This window comes from Echinococcus granulosus, assembly GCF_000524195.1.
Source record: "Echinococcus granulosus chromosome Unknown EG_S00093, whole genome shotgun sequence".
Lineage (NCBI taxonomy): Eukaryota > Metazoa > Platyhelminthes > Cestoda > Cyclophyllidea > Taeniidae > Echinococcus > Echinococcus granulosus.
Window position 1 is genome coordinate 189,435 of NW_020170473.1, and position 15,075 is coordinate 204,509.

The window sequence follows — 15,075 nt, forward strand, 5'->3', positions numbered from 1 at the left end:
GTTTACTTGGAGAGTTGCTTGTAGTGGTCTCGTCTGTCCCAGAAGGTTTACCAATTCATTTTATAAATCTTGCATGACTCGTGGTAGGGTAGGTGCTAATCCTTGTGTCCATGTTGCCACCAACATTTGTTCGTCCGCATCTTCTAATTCAAGTCCTCTTCAATGCCACGTCTAAGGCATCTTTAAGAGGATCACCAAAATGCATACACGCAATGTTAAGAGCTGTTTGAGTTGTGCTACTAAGGCCGTTCCGGTTTTTCTTCTGTCCCCTTTTCGGTTTAATCACGCCAATATCAATTCCTCCTAAAATTGTTTCTGAATTTTTTTATTAGATGGGGCCGTTCTTGTTTATTTGAAACTGCCTTGTAGATTTAATGTCGACACCCCTCTCCTCAGCTCCTGCAAAAGTTAGAGATGCGGTCACCATCGTCATTCCTCGTGGACCGATTGGTTTTGAATTCTCAATTAAGTCGCAGGGTGAGTAGCTTATTTAACTCCCTTTCGTGCAGTAATTACTCTTTCCTTTAAACACTGTCTAACTGAAATCTTGTTGATACAACTATAATGCTAACCACCTAGGTTTCCTTAAAGCAGTACTACTTGATATCGTGTTCTAGTCTTTTGATACCTTTGTTATGATGCATGGATCGGTGACATCACTGCTAATGCTTCAGGTTGTTTGATCTTGGCGTTTTCCACCCCTTCTACAAATGTTACACATATTTGTCCTGTTTTTTTCGAAAATAGAATTTTCTTATTATTTGTCGTCATACATTTAATTATGAAATGGAATTCATGGTTTTTGACTTATTTAAATTTTGATGTCTACCTATTGCATTTAAGACCAGATGTCACTTACTTATATTCAGACCGCACTAAATTTTGATAACCAAGCTGAGCAAAATTCTTCCCCTTTCCATGCACTTTTCAAAATGAATAATCGCATAGTTTTAGTTTCATCTGGCGTGCCCTTTGCCACGAAGATGGTCAATTTTTTAATGACTTCACAGGATGGTAAATGCATCCGTTATCTCTTCTGGGTTCCTCTCTTTAATAAGGCTGTCAAAATGCAATCCGTTGATCCTTTTGGGCAATTTTAATTAATCAATTATAACTACTTACATCACTATTTTTGTACTTTGGCAATTCTCTAAAATACCTAGTGATGGTTTTTGCAGTAATTGTTGTTGAGTTTTTAGGCATAATCTAAGGTTAAATCAACTTATCTATTTTACTGCCTTGCATCATCGCTGCTTCATGTCTTTCAGGTCCTCGCATCGTAATTTCAAAAGTTCGCCAAGGTGGGACTGCTGAGCTCGCTGGTCTTAAATGCGGTAGTATTTTACAAGCCGTCAATCAGCAACCAATTAATGGACTCTCTTTCCTTCAAGTTTCCAACATGATTCGGCGCACTAGGTTAGATAAGCAATCTAGAACTCCAGTTTCTATCGAAATATCTCTCTCACTATCGTAACCACAACCCACATTCCAACAATAACAAAATAGAGACTTGACTGTGAATTGGGCTACTGAGTTCCAAGTGGCGCACATCATGTCAACATTCTGTGGACTTCGCCCTACTATCTGTGTGTCTGAGCGCCAGCGCATGCCACGTGTCTGATGGTTTAATTGTTAAGCCGTGGCCACTTTATGCACCACTCAATGTTGTTGGTCTGATGTCACATAACCAGTGAATTTATTAGCGAGAGCTAGTTTTAGCATTATTTCTTAATAGTGTTTTCATTGGGTGCTCTTGTCTAACTGTTTTATACTGTTGTATGATGATGTTAGAAAGCGCACATGCTGAGCACTCTGATATGCCTGATTTTGATTATCTTTTTTAATATATTATAGTTATTCTTTGATTGGTCATATGGGGACAGGCGGCAACAACTTGGTCCTATGAGATATGTTGTTGAGGGATTATTAAAAATTTTTTCGCTTAGAAGTGTCATCTCATGCTGGCAAAATTTGTATCGATATTATCAAGCCAAATCGGTAATACAAATGCAGCTATGAGCATAATTTAGCTGCTATTATATGGCTTTTCATCGAATTATCTTTGGAATAAATCATTACACCTCTAAGTGACGCGGATGGGCAAGTTGACATTTCCAACTGTTGTTTAAAAATCATCCTTTCTTGGTAGTAGTTATTTACCAATTTCATTTTCCTCAACCCCTTCATCCACACAAATAAAGTCAGTGCTGGTTGATGAGTAAAAATTACCTCGATTTTCGCGGAATATGACTCAGCATTGATCTTTTATTATTCACTTTTAATGCTACAATCAGCGGAAGCTGCCTCTCATTTTCAGTGGAATCTCTTACCTTTTTACGTAGTGGCTTTACAGCAGAAATATCCGTGATTGAGCCTGAAGAAGCTGCGACTGTAAACAACGATGACTCCTTTGTTCCCGGTCCTGCATCCTCTTCTCGGTACAATCTTGATGGGGTCCTATCATGTAATTCACCTTCTAAATCCTCAGCCGCAAGCGCAAATCCCTCACACTTCCGCTCTAAGGTGAGTGTATTTTGAGCTTTATCAGACGGACAAGAAGTTATTGCAGTTTTCGACATACCACAATGCAATGATTTGTAGGCACACGTCTATCTGTTGGTGTAGTACTCTATTAGGATCTGTACTACTTTCTTGTTACTTTGAAACCTCATCAACTATCCTTTTAATCTGTTGGGTGTGACTTAAGCTTGTCTGCCTTACGAGCTGAGTTTAATCCGGTTCCAAGGCTGCAGAGACTTCTCGTCAAAGTTGTTGTACAGCAATTGATGAATGAAGACGCGATGGTGGAGCAAAGTGGTTGGAAGTGATTTAAGTAAAGTGAACCTGGTAACGATTCATTCAAGGGGCAGTTGCATCAGGTTCAGGAAGATGCTGTGTTCTTGACGGTGATGAAGAATGACGCGTCATTATTGATAAAAATAATTAAGGGTTAATGCGCTATGAGATTGTAGTAATGTTTAGTGTGAGTGATGGAACAGTTTGTTTGCGTCTACGTCAATTGAAGGTTGGTAGGCAAATGGACAGATGTGCTCCACTTAAATGAATGACAGTAAGTTTCAAAGGCCATCAATTTGTTTCTCAGTATATTCAAGTACCTTATAAAATCGCCCCGCCTTTAGCTTTTTGGTCAACTGACTTGTAATGTGAATTGGCTTCTATATTCAATAGCGTTAGGGGTGTGGAAATATGAATAGTTACTCTCAAACGATCCAACATCCCAGGCTTTTTTGATGCACTACAGACGGAATCGTTCACCCTGAATTTCTTGTTAATATCCTAGCAGTTGTGACAAATCTATTTGCTTGATGCGATATAATTGAAGGGTGTGCAAAGGGAGGTCCTTTTCTGGAAGTAGTTATAAGTAGTGAATCAAGAGTCCATGTCTCATATGGCAAAACTGACTTGTGATGGGATTTGCACACTGGGATGTGGTGGAGTAGATACTGCTGTCTTTGGTGATAATGCCATTGGTTAACCACCGTTTTCTGGGTTTTACGTGACTGTGCGCAAGACGTTTTGGGGAAGTGGTGGCCACGCTTAGCTTACGTCTCTTTGGGAAATATTTACTGATCATTGCATAAAACGTTGTAGTGGGCTTCCTGGAAATAATTTGTACCATAAATCCGCTCCAACTTATTTGGTTAATTTAACCAGTCGCCAGTTGATTGTAACAAAGGCCGTTGCTTTTATTTCCTTTTATTTACCAGTTTGTACCGGTTCTTCTTAGGCTCAGCAAAATGCTCTGGATCTGTTCGTGTCTAACTCCTTCTGTTCCTTGTGTTTACCTACCCTCACTTCATGGTGCCCTTTGATTGTCTTCCTATAATGCTTATCGTATATTTCAAATAATTGAGTGTTTTGGCTTGACGTCTTTCCATTCGTCCATTGTGAGTTCCATTTTCATAGGGGCTAGTTTTCTTTCCAGTAACCTTGTCTTTCCCCGGGGACCTTCAGAGTCTTAGCTGTAGCGATATTTTTTCCTTGGATTCGTATTCTAGTTAATTCTTTTGCCACCTTGAAATTATCTTGTGGGCAAAAGTTACGGAAAGTAGTGGCGTATCACTTTGACGCCTACGCTTTACGCGTAATCAACATTTGTCGCAGTGTCATGCACATTAGAAGTCTACAATCGCGTTCCGGAGCAAGATTGGTTGCTTTTCAAACCAATTATTTGTGCACTATGGAATCGTGCATGCACGCAAGGCTATCTTGACTAGTGATATAATCTGGTGTGCTCAAACTAGCGTTCTAATGTACATATTTGAGGCGATCTACATTCCTTATTCCATTCGTTTTTCTCCTCGAGGTTCAAAGTCTACTAACCATTTTAATTGCGTAAATCCCATTGTGTACTGGTTCCTCGTACATTACCGTTTCACTCCAGGGTGTAATTTAAACTTTCAAGTATTGATGGTGAATATGGTGACTTTAGTGCCTACGATTGTTGAAACTACGAATTCAATATGATTTCTTCTTTGAGCATAAGTCATTTTCGTCTTTACTCGACCTGATCGCAGCATGTATTCATGTGTGTGACCTAATTTGTTATTTGTGTACTCTTCGGACATCGGCACGGGGTTGACCAGTTGTCCGCTTTTCACTGCTATTTAATGTTTCAAACCCCGAGAATTTTGAATTTTTGGAATTTGAAACGGTATCTTGTTCATCGGCTGAAAAACCATGCTGTCATTTCTTAAGTCCATGGGAGGAGTCGTTGTCTGCTGACTCGATATTCTACGAGCCCTTTTGATGCGGTTTCTTAGGTACAAAAATAGGCGCATCATTGATAAGGTGTTGACAAAATGCCTTATTTTTAAATTATACAGTTTTTGGCGAAGACTATGCTTAACGTTAAATCATTTTGCTGTCTACATGAGAACAGTTTGAGTCATAGGCACTTTTTTTTACGAATTCCGTCATCGTTCCTTAAAAATGGTTCCTTTTGTTGGCAAATTCGCATTCATTTTTTTGCAAGAAATGAACTCCTGATTTGATTCCATCAACCCGCCACCATTTGCTTATCTGGCTCACTGCACTGTTAGTTCTTGAATTGTTCAATTTTTTCCTCAGTCCAACTGCTGAATGGTGGAAGCAGAAACAGTTGTTCAGCAGTTTGAAATCCATTTCCATTTGCAAGTAATTCTCCAAGACGTGTTATTTGATTCGTTAAAGTTTAATGATATGGCCAAAAGTGTGCGAAGTGGGGTTCATGGGAATACCGTACCTTACGACAAAAAACGCAAGAAAAATAATTTCCGCCTTTTGACCACATGTGGTACACCTCAAATTAAGTGGGAATAAGTGAATATCTCGGGAAGCGATTACATCACCCTGGTAGTAACTAGTCAAACTTGTATTTGCAAAGGTTGGCGTATCATTAATAACCCTGCCCCTCTCTCTGCCACGAGACTCTAAAGTTAGGCTTTGGGGAGACAAATGGTGTGAATTGGAGACGCATTGCCAACTGAGCATTTGCCAACGTAGATAAACAACTATCCTTAGGCAGGTCTTAGCGATATGGGGGGCCGTGCTCGTCTACCGACCGACGCCTTGGGCTGTAGCTAACCCAAACCCTTCGTATACTGAATCCATGTAAGCTTAAGGCTTACGTTTGGATAGACACGAGTATGAATGCTTTCATCCCAATCCATATTTATCATCAGTATCTCTATTGTCTTTGTCGTTATTGCCATCGTATTTTCCCAACCATTGACCCAAATGCCCATTTAGTTAGTTGGGCGAAAAACAATTTAGCCAACGGTCGTGTCGATTGACTGGAGACTCAAGTTAGAAGATGGATCCTGCAGAGGTTTTGACAAAGTTGGTTAGATCTCCAGTTTGAGCAGCTTGACTTGTTTGGTGACACTCTTGAGATGAGAGAATATACGCAGGTGGGGCTTGAAGGGTTTGAGTTTGAGAGGGTGACATTTTTAACTCCTTTGGGTATAAATGGAGTAATTATACATTTTGGTGGAACTGTGAATTTAGTCGATGTATCGTGAAAACTATTCATTGCTAAAATGGGTCCGTTGTGTTACACATTTAACGTTTTGAATGCCTTCTCATTTTGGAATACAAACCATCTTTCCTTTAGGTACAGTCATTGTACCTGAAATGGTTTAATTTTTATTTTTCGAAAATGTCGTGCTCATTAAATAATATGTAATGCGCAGTAATTTCACTTTTTTAACCCTTGCCAGAATGCGCACAATTGGCTCGCCTAGGTCTGCTTCACTTGGTCTTTTAGCGTGAAAATGCTCCTGCAACGAGGGTTGAACTGCTGCAAGGTAGCCGGAGTTCATCTCCTCTTGAGATGCAACAACGTAATGATGCTTTTGGTCGAGTCAATGGTGTGTTCTCGTTTTGGAAATTCATCCCTAATTTAGGTAGATCGGAAACCCCATTATACGAGTTTATTCTAATTTTTTTCCTTCCAGTACCACCAGTACCGTCTGATCTGCGACTCCAATTAAGGCAGGATTATTCTTTAACAAGCGCTGCGGACGGCTACCTGGTGAGTCCTCGTGGTCTCCGACGTCAAGCTCTTCTCTTCTCGAAAGATTCCAATTACGTCACAGAGCCTTCACCTCGTTCTTCTTCCTCCGCATACGATGTATGTGCACTAATATCTTTTAAGTAGCTATTTCCATTTCGTCATCGCTGATAATCATGGTGTCCCTTTATAGCTGCACCACCTTGCAGACATTACACTGTTCAATTCCACTTCATCATCCCAACTAGTCGGAACACCGTATTCCTTCTCAATTTTCACTGGTCACTTTTTCGCAGTGTCTATTTTTTTTAAATTGTGATGAACTATATCCAATATGCCTGCATCTTTGGTTATATCTGGTGTACTAGATTGTAAGTGAACAGCAGAGGTGGTCTTATGATGTTTATTCTTTCCTGCATAATTAACGTGGTGTGTGCTATTGCAATGCAGGCAAGTTTAACCCACTCCAAATTTCTATTTATTATTGACACTGAAAGAAAGAACGCCCAAGGGACTTGTAAAATGTTGCTCTATTTCTCTATTCTCATGCTTATAGAAAAAGGCCTCAGAGGGGACTCACATGCTCCATGAATCTCTTGACAATATGATTTCTGCTTTCGACTCCGCATTGAAGGTGGTGCATCGAGAGTCATCTGCACCACCAGCACCCACTCCACGGCTTGTACGACGTCAGGCTTACCCTTCCTCCTCCTCCGTGACGTCATTATCGTCGTCGCCGTTAGTGCGCGACAGGAGCATCAGGACAACGCCGGGGGCAAGCGATGGACCCCGTTTCCTCCCCGCACACCTCTCTTTCACCGTCCCGCACGTGACCCCTCCCCAACCCACCTTTTTGCCCAAGCTCTCCGTTCGACGTAAAATCTCCTCCCCTCTTCTTCAGACCGAAAAAAGCAGCGGTTTCCGTACGTTTTGTAGTCCACTCTCACCACCGCTTTTGCAGCATAAACCTACTTCCGGTTCGTTTTTTGTCATTCTTCTCTGTTAATGTGAAATGTGGCAGAGTGGTAAACGAGCCAATAATTGAGGACTTTTTCAATTCTAGGTGAACCACGTTTCACAAACTTATCAGCTTACATGGATGAGTTAACAGTTCCCTCTGCCCAAGACCACGGGGATTTTGGAAACACTGCCTCTGATAAATGCAGCTTATTAGGACGAAATGAAATTTCCTCTTCCCTTCGCCACCTTCCTTTGCTGGCTAACACCACACTTACACTCTCTGATACCGATCAAACACGGTGGGTCTGCCAAGCTTAGTCACTTCAATGTTACATTTTCTTAATGTGATTCTCATCGTATTTGAAATGTATCGCACCGTTTGTCTGATGCTGCCTTACCATGTAAGAGGTTAACATACGTTTGTAACCAGCATCGTGCGAATTTATGCTTGCTTGTGTTCATCAGCCACGAACTGATTGTCGCCCTATTATGAATGAGTTTAATTAGCTCTATCACATAAAAGGTACAGCTAGTTGCATTTTCATGGTCATGTTCACCCACTGTCCGCACGCCCCGGTCGCATAGCTCTATTTGGCGTCGAATTTATGACCCGAAAGGTCTTGTAATACGTTTTGCAATTCCCTTTGGCTTCTTATGGCATCCTTATCGCTTATCGTTATGTCCACCTCTTTCATTTGGGTTTTCATTTCGTAGTCTGAAGTCAATTAAACGGCTTGCTACTACAGTTAAAACCATTTCTCTCAAAATTTAGTTTTACACTTGTACCTTTTGACAACAAAGCGATTGCACATATACTGGGAACTAACCTAATATCTTGAAATTGTCATGTTTGTAAATTACCTGTAATATTTGTTCTAGAGTATTTGAGCAGAACAATAAGCTCGGTGCCAACTTGTCCATCTGCCTGCTTGTGATGATGGCTCGCTCAAGAGCAATACTCTCTCGTTAGTAACTTTTCCCAATCACTGATACATGTTTCCAGGCTGCTCAAGTTGATCAAACCGTCGTCTGCATTCCACCTTCGAGTGCTAAGTGCTTAGGCCCAAACACACCTAAAAGCGAGCAAGAAATGTCGTTGAGAACCGAAGTCTGGTCAATGTCAACTTCATTTCGTGTTGTTACTTCATGGCGATAATATGATGCTCGAATAGATGACTTTCTCCTGGGCTTCGAATGAAGTTGGACATATTCGTTGTTGACTTTGATTATTGCCACCTTTTTCGCTCTTGTAGGTGTTTTTGGTCGGCCCACTTACCAAGGCTAGAACAGGATCAACCTTCATTCGTTAGTCCGTATAGTGCATCATGAACTCTTTAACTTATCGTCTGCCTAACCTTTGGCTGAGAGTTACGTAGAATTTTCATTATGTTGCCGGGTTTTAGATGATACCAAGGGCTGTGAATTTAGTTTTCCCCATTTAAGGAAAAGTAGCAATAGATTCTGGCAAAGTTATAGGTGGAAACTTATTAGACGCGCCAGTGCGTACGTGTCAGTGCCTCTTTTTTATTGGCTCTGCGTGGAAGTTGTCCGCGGCGCCTTGAGTAGTGGTCGTCAAGATTCCTAATTCAGTCGCCTGAAAAATGTCCGGCGATTTTCAGCTGGCTCGTTGCTTCCGTCGTCGCTTGACAAGTTTTTTAAAAGTTTCGTCGACACCGAGTATTTATTCACATTCTCCGTTTATCTCCTCTCCATTTACGGATGCTGTATCTCCTCCACCACGTAAAATCAAACGGAAATCGCTTGTACCGCGTATTCATTGTCTGGACCCTGAACCGACCTTGACATCGGCATGTTCTTCGGCTGCTTCAACGTCTCTTCAAAAACCATTAAATGCATGGCGTCGTCAACGCTCTACCAGACGCAACGATGACCTACCTTCGGCTAAAAATGCAGATGATTTACGCACTGCTGAAGCCAGTCGACAATCTCGCTATCGGCTCCTGAAGGGGTTTGCTCATGGTGAAGTATGTCTGTGGCTTACCTAAAGTTCTTTAAGTGCCTGGGTTTATTCGAAAAGTATCCTCTAATGTACTATGCCCTCAAACTCTGGCTACTTAACATTCATTTTGTGATAAATCTCATCTGCTCGTGAATTTAAGTTTAATATTCCCCTTGACAACACAAGCCTGATAAATATATGGTTTATCCCACCTAGTTCAAGGTGTATGCCCTCGGTGGGTCATATTTTTGTCTTGCTAGTAGGTGCTATGGGAGCATGATTGACTTCTTTCACTTAGACTAAGACTGAAACCGAATGTTTATTTGCTTGCCATACCTCTGCCTCTTAAGCCACTTGATGACATCTGTCTTGTCAGAAGACTCAAAAGGCCTCGTCTTCTTCGAATCCAGAGTGTTGCATGTATTGTGAGCTGAATGGGCTTAGTCTTCCCCAATTATTTTACTCTGATTAATCCTTGTAGCAGTTCCAATCGTTTAAAAATCGGGCTGTTCATATTAAGGCTTCCAATGCAATTTTATCTTACAACAATATTTTATTGCTCTTTTTTACTATTACAGGCTCTAAACACCGAACCGAGTTTCTACAAGTCGGAGCAGTGTCTTTGCAAAGTCGCAAAAATTGACGGAAGGGTTTGTTGTAATCGTTTTGATTAATCTGTTCAACATCGTAGGCATTAACTCCTGCCATATGGAGACGGTTCTACATCTACATTGGAAATGGTTTTGTTCTATTCATATTGGCTTCTAACGACTGCCACAGCTTCAAAAAGAGTACCGTATGTCTCTTCCATTCTGTTATAGATTTGAATAAATGACAGTGTGACTCAAAATCAAACGATTTTTACAGCCTGTTCGGTTTTGCCACGACGACTCTTCACTGGCAAATGTTGTGGATCCCTTCACTCCAGACGGTGTCTCATCCAGTCGTATTGTGCTTCCGTTACATGGTCTTCAGTGGTCTAACCTTCGTCATCTCCCTTCCGATTTGCCCACTTGGGGCTCTTCGTCCTCATCAGCCTATAGACTTCATTGTTCGCCTTCAGAGATGTTTGAGTCCGAGGCAAATGCCGTTGACGATCTTCAGTGTTACTTATTCGAGCACGAGGACAATGGAGGAACGCAAATCACTGCCATATTCTCCAACAGACAGGCAGCCGCTTCGGCACTCAGCTTGTGCCAGGTAAAGCTTAGTTGTCGCAGGAGTGCGTGTTAGGCTTTGGGTCGAAGAAATATTTTAACCATTTACTTGTGTAGCGGTATGGTGGAGTGTGTAAAGAGAATAATCCACCAGATTCATCAGGCCTCTCCTACTCCCTTTCACTGCATACCGGGTTAGCTGTATATCATCCCTCTCCTAATGGTGGTGGCGGTAGTGGCACTCTTCGCCGCACTCGAAAAAGCCTTCCAGACTCAGCTATGCGTCGAAGATTTGCTGCTGAATGCAGCCATCAAGAAGGGAAACTTGCTAGAGGCAAACTGAATGGTGCGTTGTGAAGCGACATCCACATTCCATACAATGTCTATCTATTAGATCACATGAAGCCAATAAACCATATCTGGTGGCATTTCAGAGGGAGCTTCGTGCGGTAGAGAGGATCCTACTTTCATAACGACAGCGGAGCGTTTGGTTGACACGAATGATACAGTTGGGGTGGATGGAACATCGCGATTCCGCTTCCTTTCCTCCGCTGCTGCTCCCTTCTTCAAGGGCATCGCAAATGCTCTTAGCAACTCTCGGGCAGCTCCCACGCTCACCACCCCTGCCCCTCCTCCGCCCCCCTCTAATCCGGAGGAACTGGCTCGTCGAATTGCTGCGATCATTGGCGAGCCACCGGATTTCTCCGACCTCAACAACCCCGGTCCTGTTTTTGGTGCTCCCCTCGAGAACCAAACCCCTAGCCCCGATTATCCCGTATGTTTAATTTTTCGTTAAATCGTAGCTCTGTAGTGAGAGGATGCGTACTAATTACTCTATAATGTAGGGAGTTCCCCTTATCCTACACACTATGGTGATTGCACTTGAACTTCATGGTTTGCACCACGTCGGGCTGTATCGCGCTCCAGGAAGGCAGAAGGAAATAAATCGATTTGTTTGCCTCGCCAATTTGGTACGTGACGATTTTTATGTCCTCTCTCTCGCGCTTTATAAATCAATGTATAAATTTATCCCCTCTAGACATCCCTTGATCCCAACGCAATGCTTCACCTCGATACTTGGAGAGATATTCGAGCTTTGACTGGTGTGATCAAGACTTTCTTCCGCCGCCTTCCTGAACCCATTTTTGATCCAGGTATATCTATTTATACACAAAAAACTATCTTTATAGTCTCGTGGGGACCACTGGCCTCTATTGTTCCAGAGAGTTCCGTAGGATGCACCAAGACTTCGCTGGCTTATGCACTACTAGCTATTCTTGCCAAACTCAATAAGGTAACTAAGTCTTGAGTAACCCAGTAGTTCGTCGTTGTAGATGGTAGTGAAGCTGAATTTATAATCTACTGTAGATCCGAACAATATCTGGTCCACTGACTTCATTGGACACCTCTAATAGAGTAAATAATATAAATTATGAAAAGTCGATGCCCTCCTGGCGTTTTGCTACGCTGGATTTCCTTTTTGGCCATCTTCGTCGTTTGGCGGCTTTGGAAGAAGCTAATCAGTGCTCTTTTGAATGCATCGCCATCTGCTTCGGGCCCTCTCTCTTCCGAGGAGACTCCTCTCTTCAACCCAAGTTCAACAAGGTCTGTCTATTTTTTTTTCAAACACTTCCGGCTTGTTTAAATTAGGCGGTTTTACAGTCCAGGAAGTTGGTATGTTGGTATTTTCAGACTGGAGGAGAGTCGGGAATAGTAAGGTTGTTTTTTCACATATAGATCCTCGAGGTCATGCTACAGCACTGGCCATGGCTAGTGGCGGGTTTTTTGGAGACCACTGCCGACCACGATAATATGGATCACAATTCTTCATCCCATCATCCCACCCTGGCACAAACAGAAACTTATGTGCAGCATTTTTTCGTCAACGGCGTCAACTTCAGTGAGGAGTCTTACTTCCATTTCCGCCCTTTGGAAACCGCCAAAAGGGCGGCATATTTTTCAAACGACTTAGCGGAAGGTTTGTAATTCCCTTCCATGCTCATTTGTTTTTCAATTGGATTTTTTTGCAAGTTATCACAGCTTTGATGCTTTGTAGACGTTCTTACTGCGGTTGAGGATATTTTCGTACGAGCCGGTCTCTCTGTGGGGTCTATTTCTAGGAGTGAGTCCCTCAAGAGCATCAACAGAACTTCTGATGAGGACGGGAGCCTTTTGGACGTAATAATGCGGTCTCTTTCTGCCTCTTCGGATCTCGATAGTCAGAAGGTAGTAGCCTCACCGAATTTCGAGGGAGGCCACGATGCGGTAGTAGAGCAACAGTGTAGCTGTGATCAATTAAATGAAGCTTCATCCTTCTCACCACACATACAACGAGTAGACTTCTGAGCGGCTCCTCTTTTCACACAGTCATTGTAAATGTGTGTTTATGTGTGTACATGGCTTTCTTTGTTATTTTGATTGGCGGTTGTTGTACATTATGGTTTGTATTATCCTGAGTGTTTATGAGTCCATCGACTTTTGCCGGCTTGTTTCTCCCTTTTATTTAGGACTTATTTTCGAGTTGAGGTTACAGGTCTGTGTTTTGTGTTCTTAAATGTGATATCGATGCGTGAATGCCAAGATTAATGGTCGCACTGTCGACGAGGTCTTAGTAACATAGTTTATCTCAATTTATGTTTGTAGAGTAGGTATACAACCAGTTAGAGCAGTGGTTCTTTAATCCTTACCCTCCTGAGTCGTTTTAACAGCGCTTTTTCCATGTGTTGACTTCACTCCTGTGGGAATGCGCGTTTTGCACGTGGACATGTGGGGAAGTCAACATTCCACCAAAGATCACGCATGTCGAGGTTACAGTAAAGGCGACGTGATATTTCCTCTCTGTATGCTCGGGGCGACTTCTCCCGTCCCCAATTACATGATTGTATGGACCCTTTCGATGTATCATAATCCCTCTACAATTGGTATCCTCACACCTTTTGATTTGGATCAGGTAGCACAAAATGGCGGTAGAAATGCAAGAATTTTTAAATATTGTCACTAAATTTTTAGTTACACAGGAATGAGTTGTTATGCAGCGAGCTGGGTGTTCCCGGTGAAGGTAGAAAACATCAACCAACGTCTCTACGGGTTCCAGAATCGCACTTATAAGTGCCACAGTGGTTGAAGTCATTGGGCGGAGTGGGTCAGTTTTCAGTCTACAATTTGAGGAGACCACATCAAACATTCCCGTCCTCCCCGTCACAGCCTCCGCTGAGTGGTCTGGCCTCCAGCACATGCCAATGGCCTCAGCCCTTCTGTACGTCGGCAATACACTTTCTGCACCAGCATTGTTACGTCTTCCGACTTCAGAGAAGACTCAGAGCGCTGTGCTACTGCCATCCCTGTAGTGGTCGGGTGGGCTTACGATTTAGAAACGAAAGATCAAGTAAGTGAGCAATGTTTTACATTGTGATAGAAAGCGTAAATGTGGTTGCAATCTTTGCTCAAAAGCATTATTATGAGGCAAAATTCTAGTGCCAAACAAACTAAGTGTATTCGAATTTTGTAGTCCCTTGTTGAAATATTTGGTGATTAAACTACCTTTATTTGGGACAAGGACCAGAATCACTGTTGTAGCTTGGGTCAGCTTATTCGCTTCCTCATTAATGATACACAGCAGATGACATCTGACAGATCTTGATGGGCAACACATCAATCTGAGAAGTACAAGAGCGGCGTGTGTTAGCCATACCGCCAATCATAGCTAAAAGGGAGATATCATAGTGACTGCTGATATAACTGAATGTTGATAATCTACGCAATTTCAAATGACATTTCTATCGATAAATAAGCAAAGGTCTTGCTATTCATTCAACAGCTCTCAGCACATTAAAGAGTGAAACCGAGCTAAATGCTCCCCAATATTTGGGGCGTGATGTAATAGGCCGCGCAGGAGGAGGAGACACGTGTTTTGATTGCCAGGTAAGAGCGGTGAGAGTGGGGTGGTGGGAAGGGCGCGGGCTTAAGCATGGAGTGGAGTGATGACCTGAGGCCACGCACATGGCGCATTCATGCGTAAAATGAGACGTCGAACAACTAAGGACGAGTGGATCCAACATACCAGCTGCAATTATGTAAACATGTGATTAATCCCGCCAATGAAGTGGCATCCCTGTGCTGCACCTCTCCACAAAGCAATGAAGTGGATTCAAATTTCGGAAATAGTAATAAAAAATTGCCGTCTTCCTTAAGAAATCGATGGGTTATCAAGGAGTCACCAACATGAGAGAAAGCAGATACAGATCGCAAACATCGGGACAACATACGATTAAGTACATAACTTGCGTTTGATTAAAGTTTAAAAAAAAATTAGGGAAAAGATGAAATATTTCCCAGGAATTCCTACACTGACACGGGATTGCGTACGTATTACTCTGGTAAACATCCCACAAAACCGCTATCAACGTGCCTACAGTTTGAGACGATCGTATCCAAATTTTAAACGGCCTCCGTTTACATCGACGGGGAATACAAAGGAAGTGAAT

General features: G+C 42.3%; 2 protein-coding genes across 2 annotated transcripts in view; one reads left to right on the forward strand and one right to left on the reverse strand. All coding sequences in view use genetic code 11, as the record gives it.

Annotated features, from left to right (window-relative positions):
* EGR_08013 (Rho GTPase-activating protein) overlaps positions 1 to 13,699 on the forward strand; it is a gene marked incomplete at both ends in the record, with an annotated part of 16,088 nt that extends 2,389 nt beyond the window's left edge. Inside the window, 20 exons of the mRNA XM_024497262.1 lie at positions 370 to 477; positions 1,269 to 1,416; positions 2,343 to 2,523; positions 6,269 to 6,371; positions 6,459 to 6,634; positions 7,071 to 7,437; positions 7,578 to 7,773; positions 9,354 to 9,459; positions 10,013 to 10,084; positions 10,126 to 10,230; positions 10,302 to 10,634; positions 10,709 to 10,937; positions 11,026 to 11,366; positions 11,437 to 11,562; positions 11,631 to 11,745; positions 11,782 to 11,885; positions 11,960 to 12,196; positions 12,329 to 12,569; positions 12,648 to 12,817; positions 13,601 to 13,699. Of these exons, the coding sequence (XP_024348325.1) occupies positions 370 to 477; positions 1,269 to 1,416; positions 2,343 to 2,523; positions 6,269 to 6,371; positions 6,459 to 6,634; positions 7,071 to 7,437; positions 7,578 to 7,773; positions 9,354 to 9,459; positions 10,013 to 10,084; positions 10,126 to 10,230; positions 10,302 to 10,634; positions 10,709 to 10,937; positions 11,026 to 11,366; positions 11,437 to 11,562; positions 11,631 to 11,745; positions 11,782 to 11,885; positions 11,960 to 12,196; positions 12,329 to 12,569; positions 12,648 to 12,817; positions 13,601 to 13,699 (3,557 nt within the window). The remainder of the gene's footprint in view (positions 1 to 369; positions 478 to 1,268; positions 1,417 to 2,342; positions 2,524 to 6,268; positions 6,372 to 6,458; positions 6,635 to 7,070; positions 7,438 to 7,577; positions 7,774 to 9,353; positions 9,460 to 10,012; positions 10,085 to 10,125; positions 10,231 to 10,301; positions 10,635 to 10,708; positions 10,938 to 11,025; positions 11,367 to 11,436; positions 11,563 to 11,630; positions 11,746 to 11,781; positions 11,886 to 11,959; positions 12,197 to 12,328; positions 12,570 to 12,647; positions 12,818 to 13,600) is intronic.
* A 494-nt stretch (positions 13,700 to 14,193) lies between these two features.
* Positions 14,194 to 15,075, reverse strand: part of EGR_08014 (hypothetical protein) — a gene marked incomplete at both ends in the record, with an annotated part of 3,362 nt that continues 2,480 nt past the window's right edge. The window contains one exon of the mRNA XM_024497263.1: positions 14,194 to 14,294. Within this exon, the coding sequence (XP_024348326.1) occupies positions 14,194 to 14,294 (101 nt within the window). The remainder of the gene's footprint in view (positions 14,295 to 15,075) is intronic.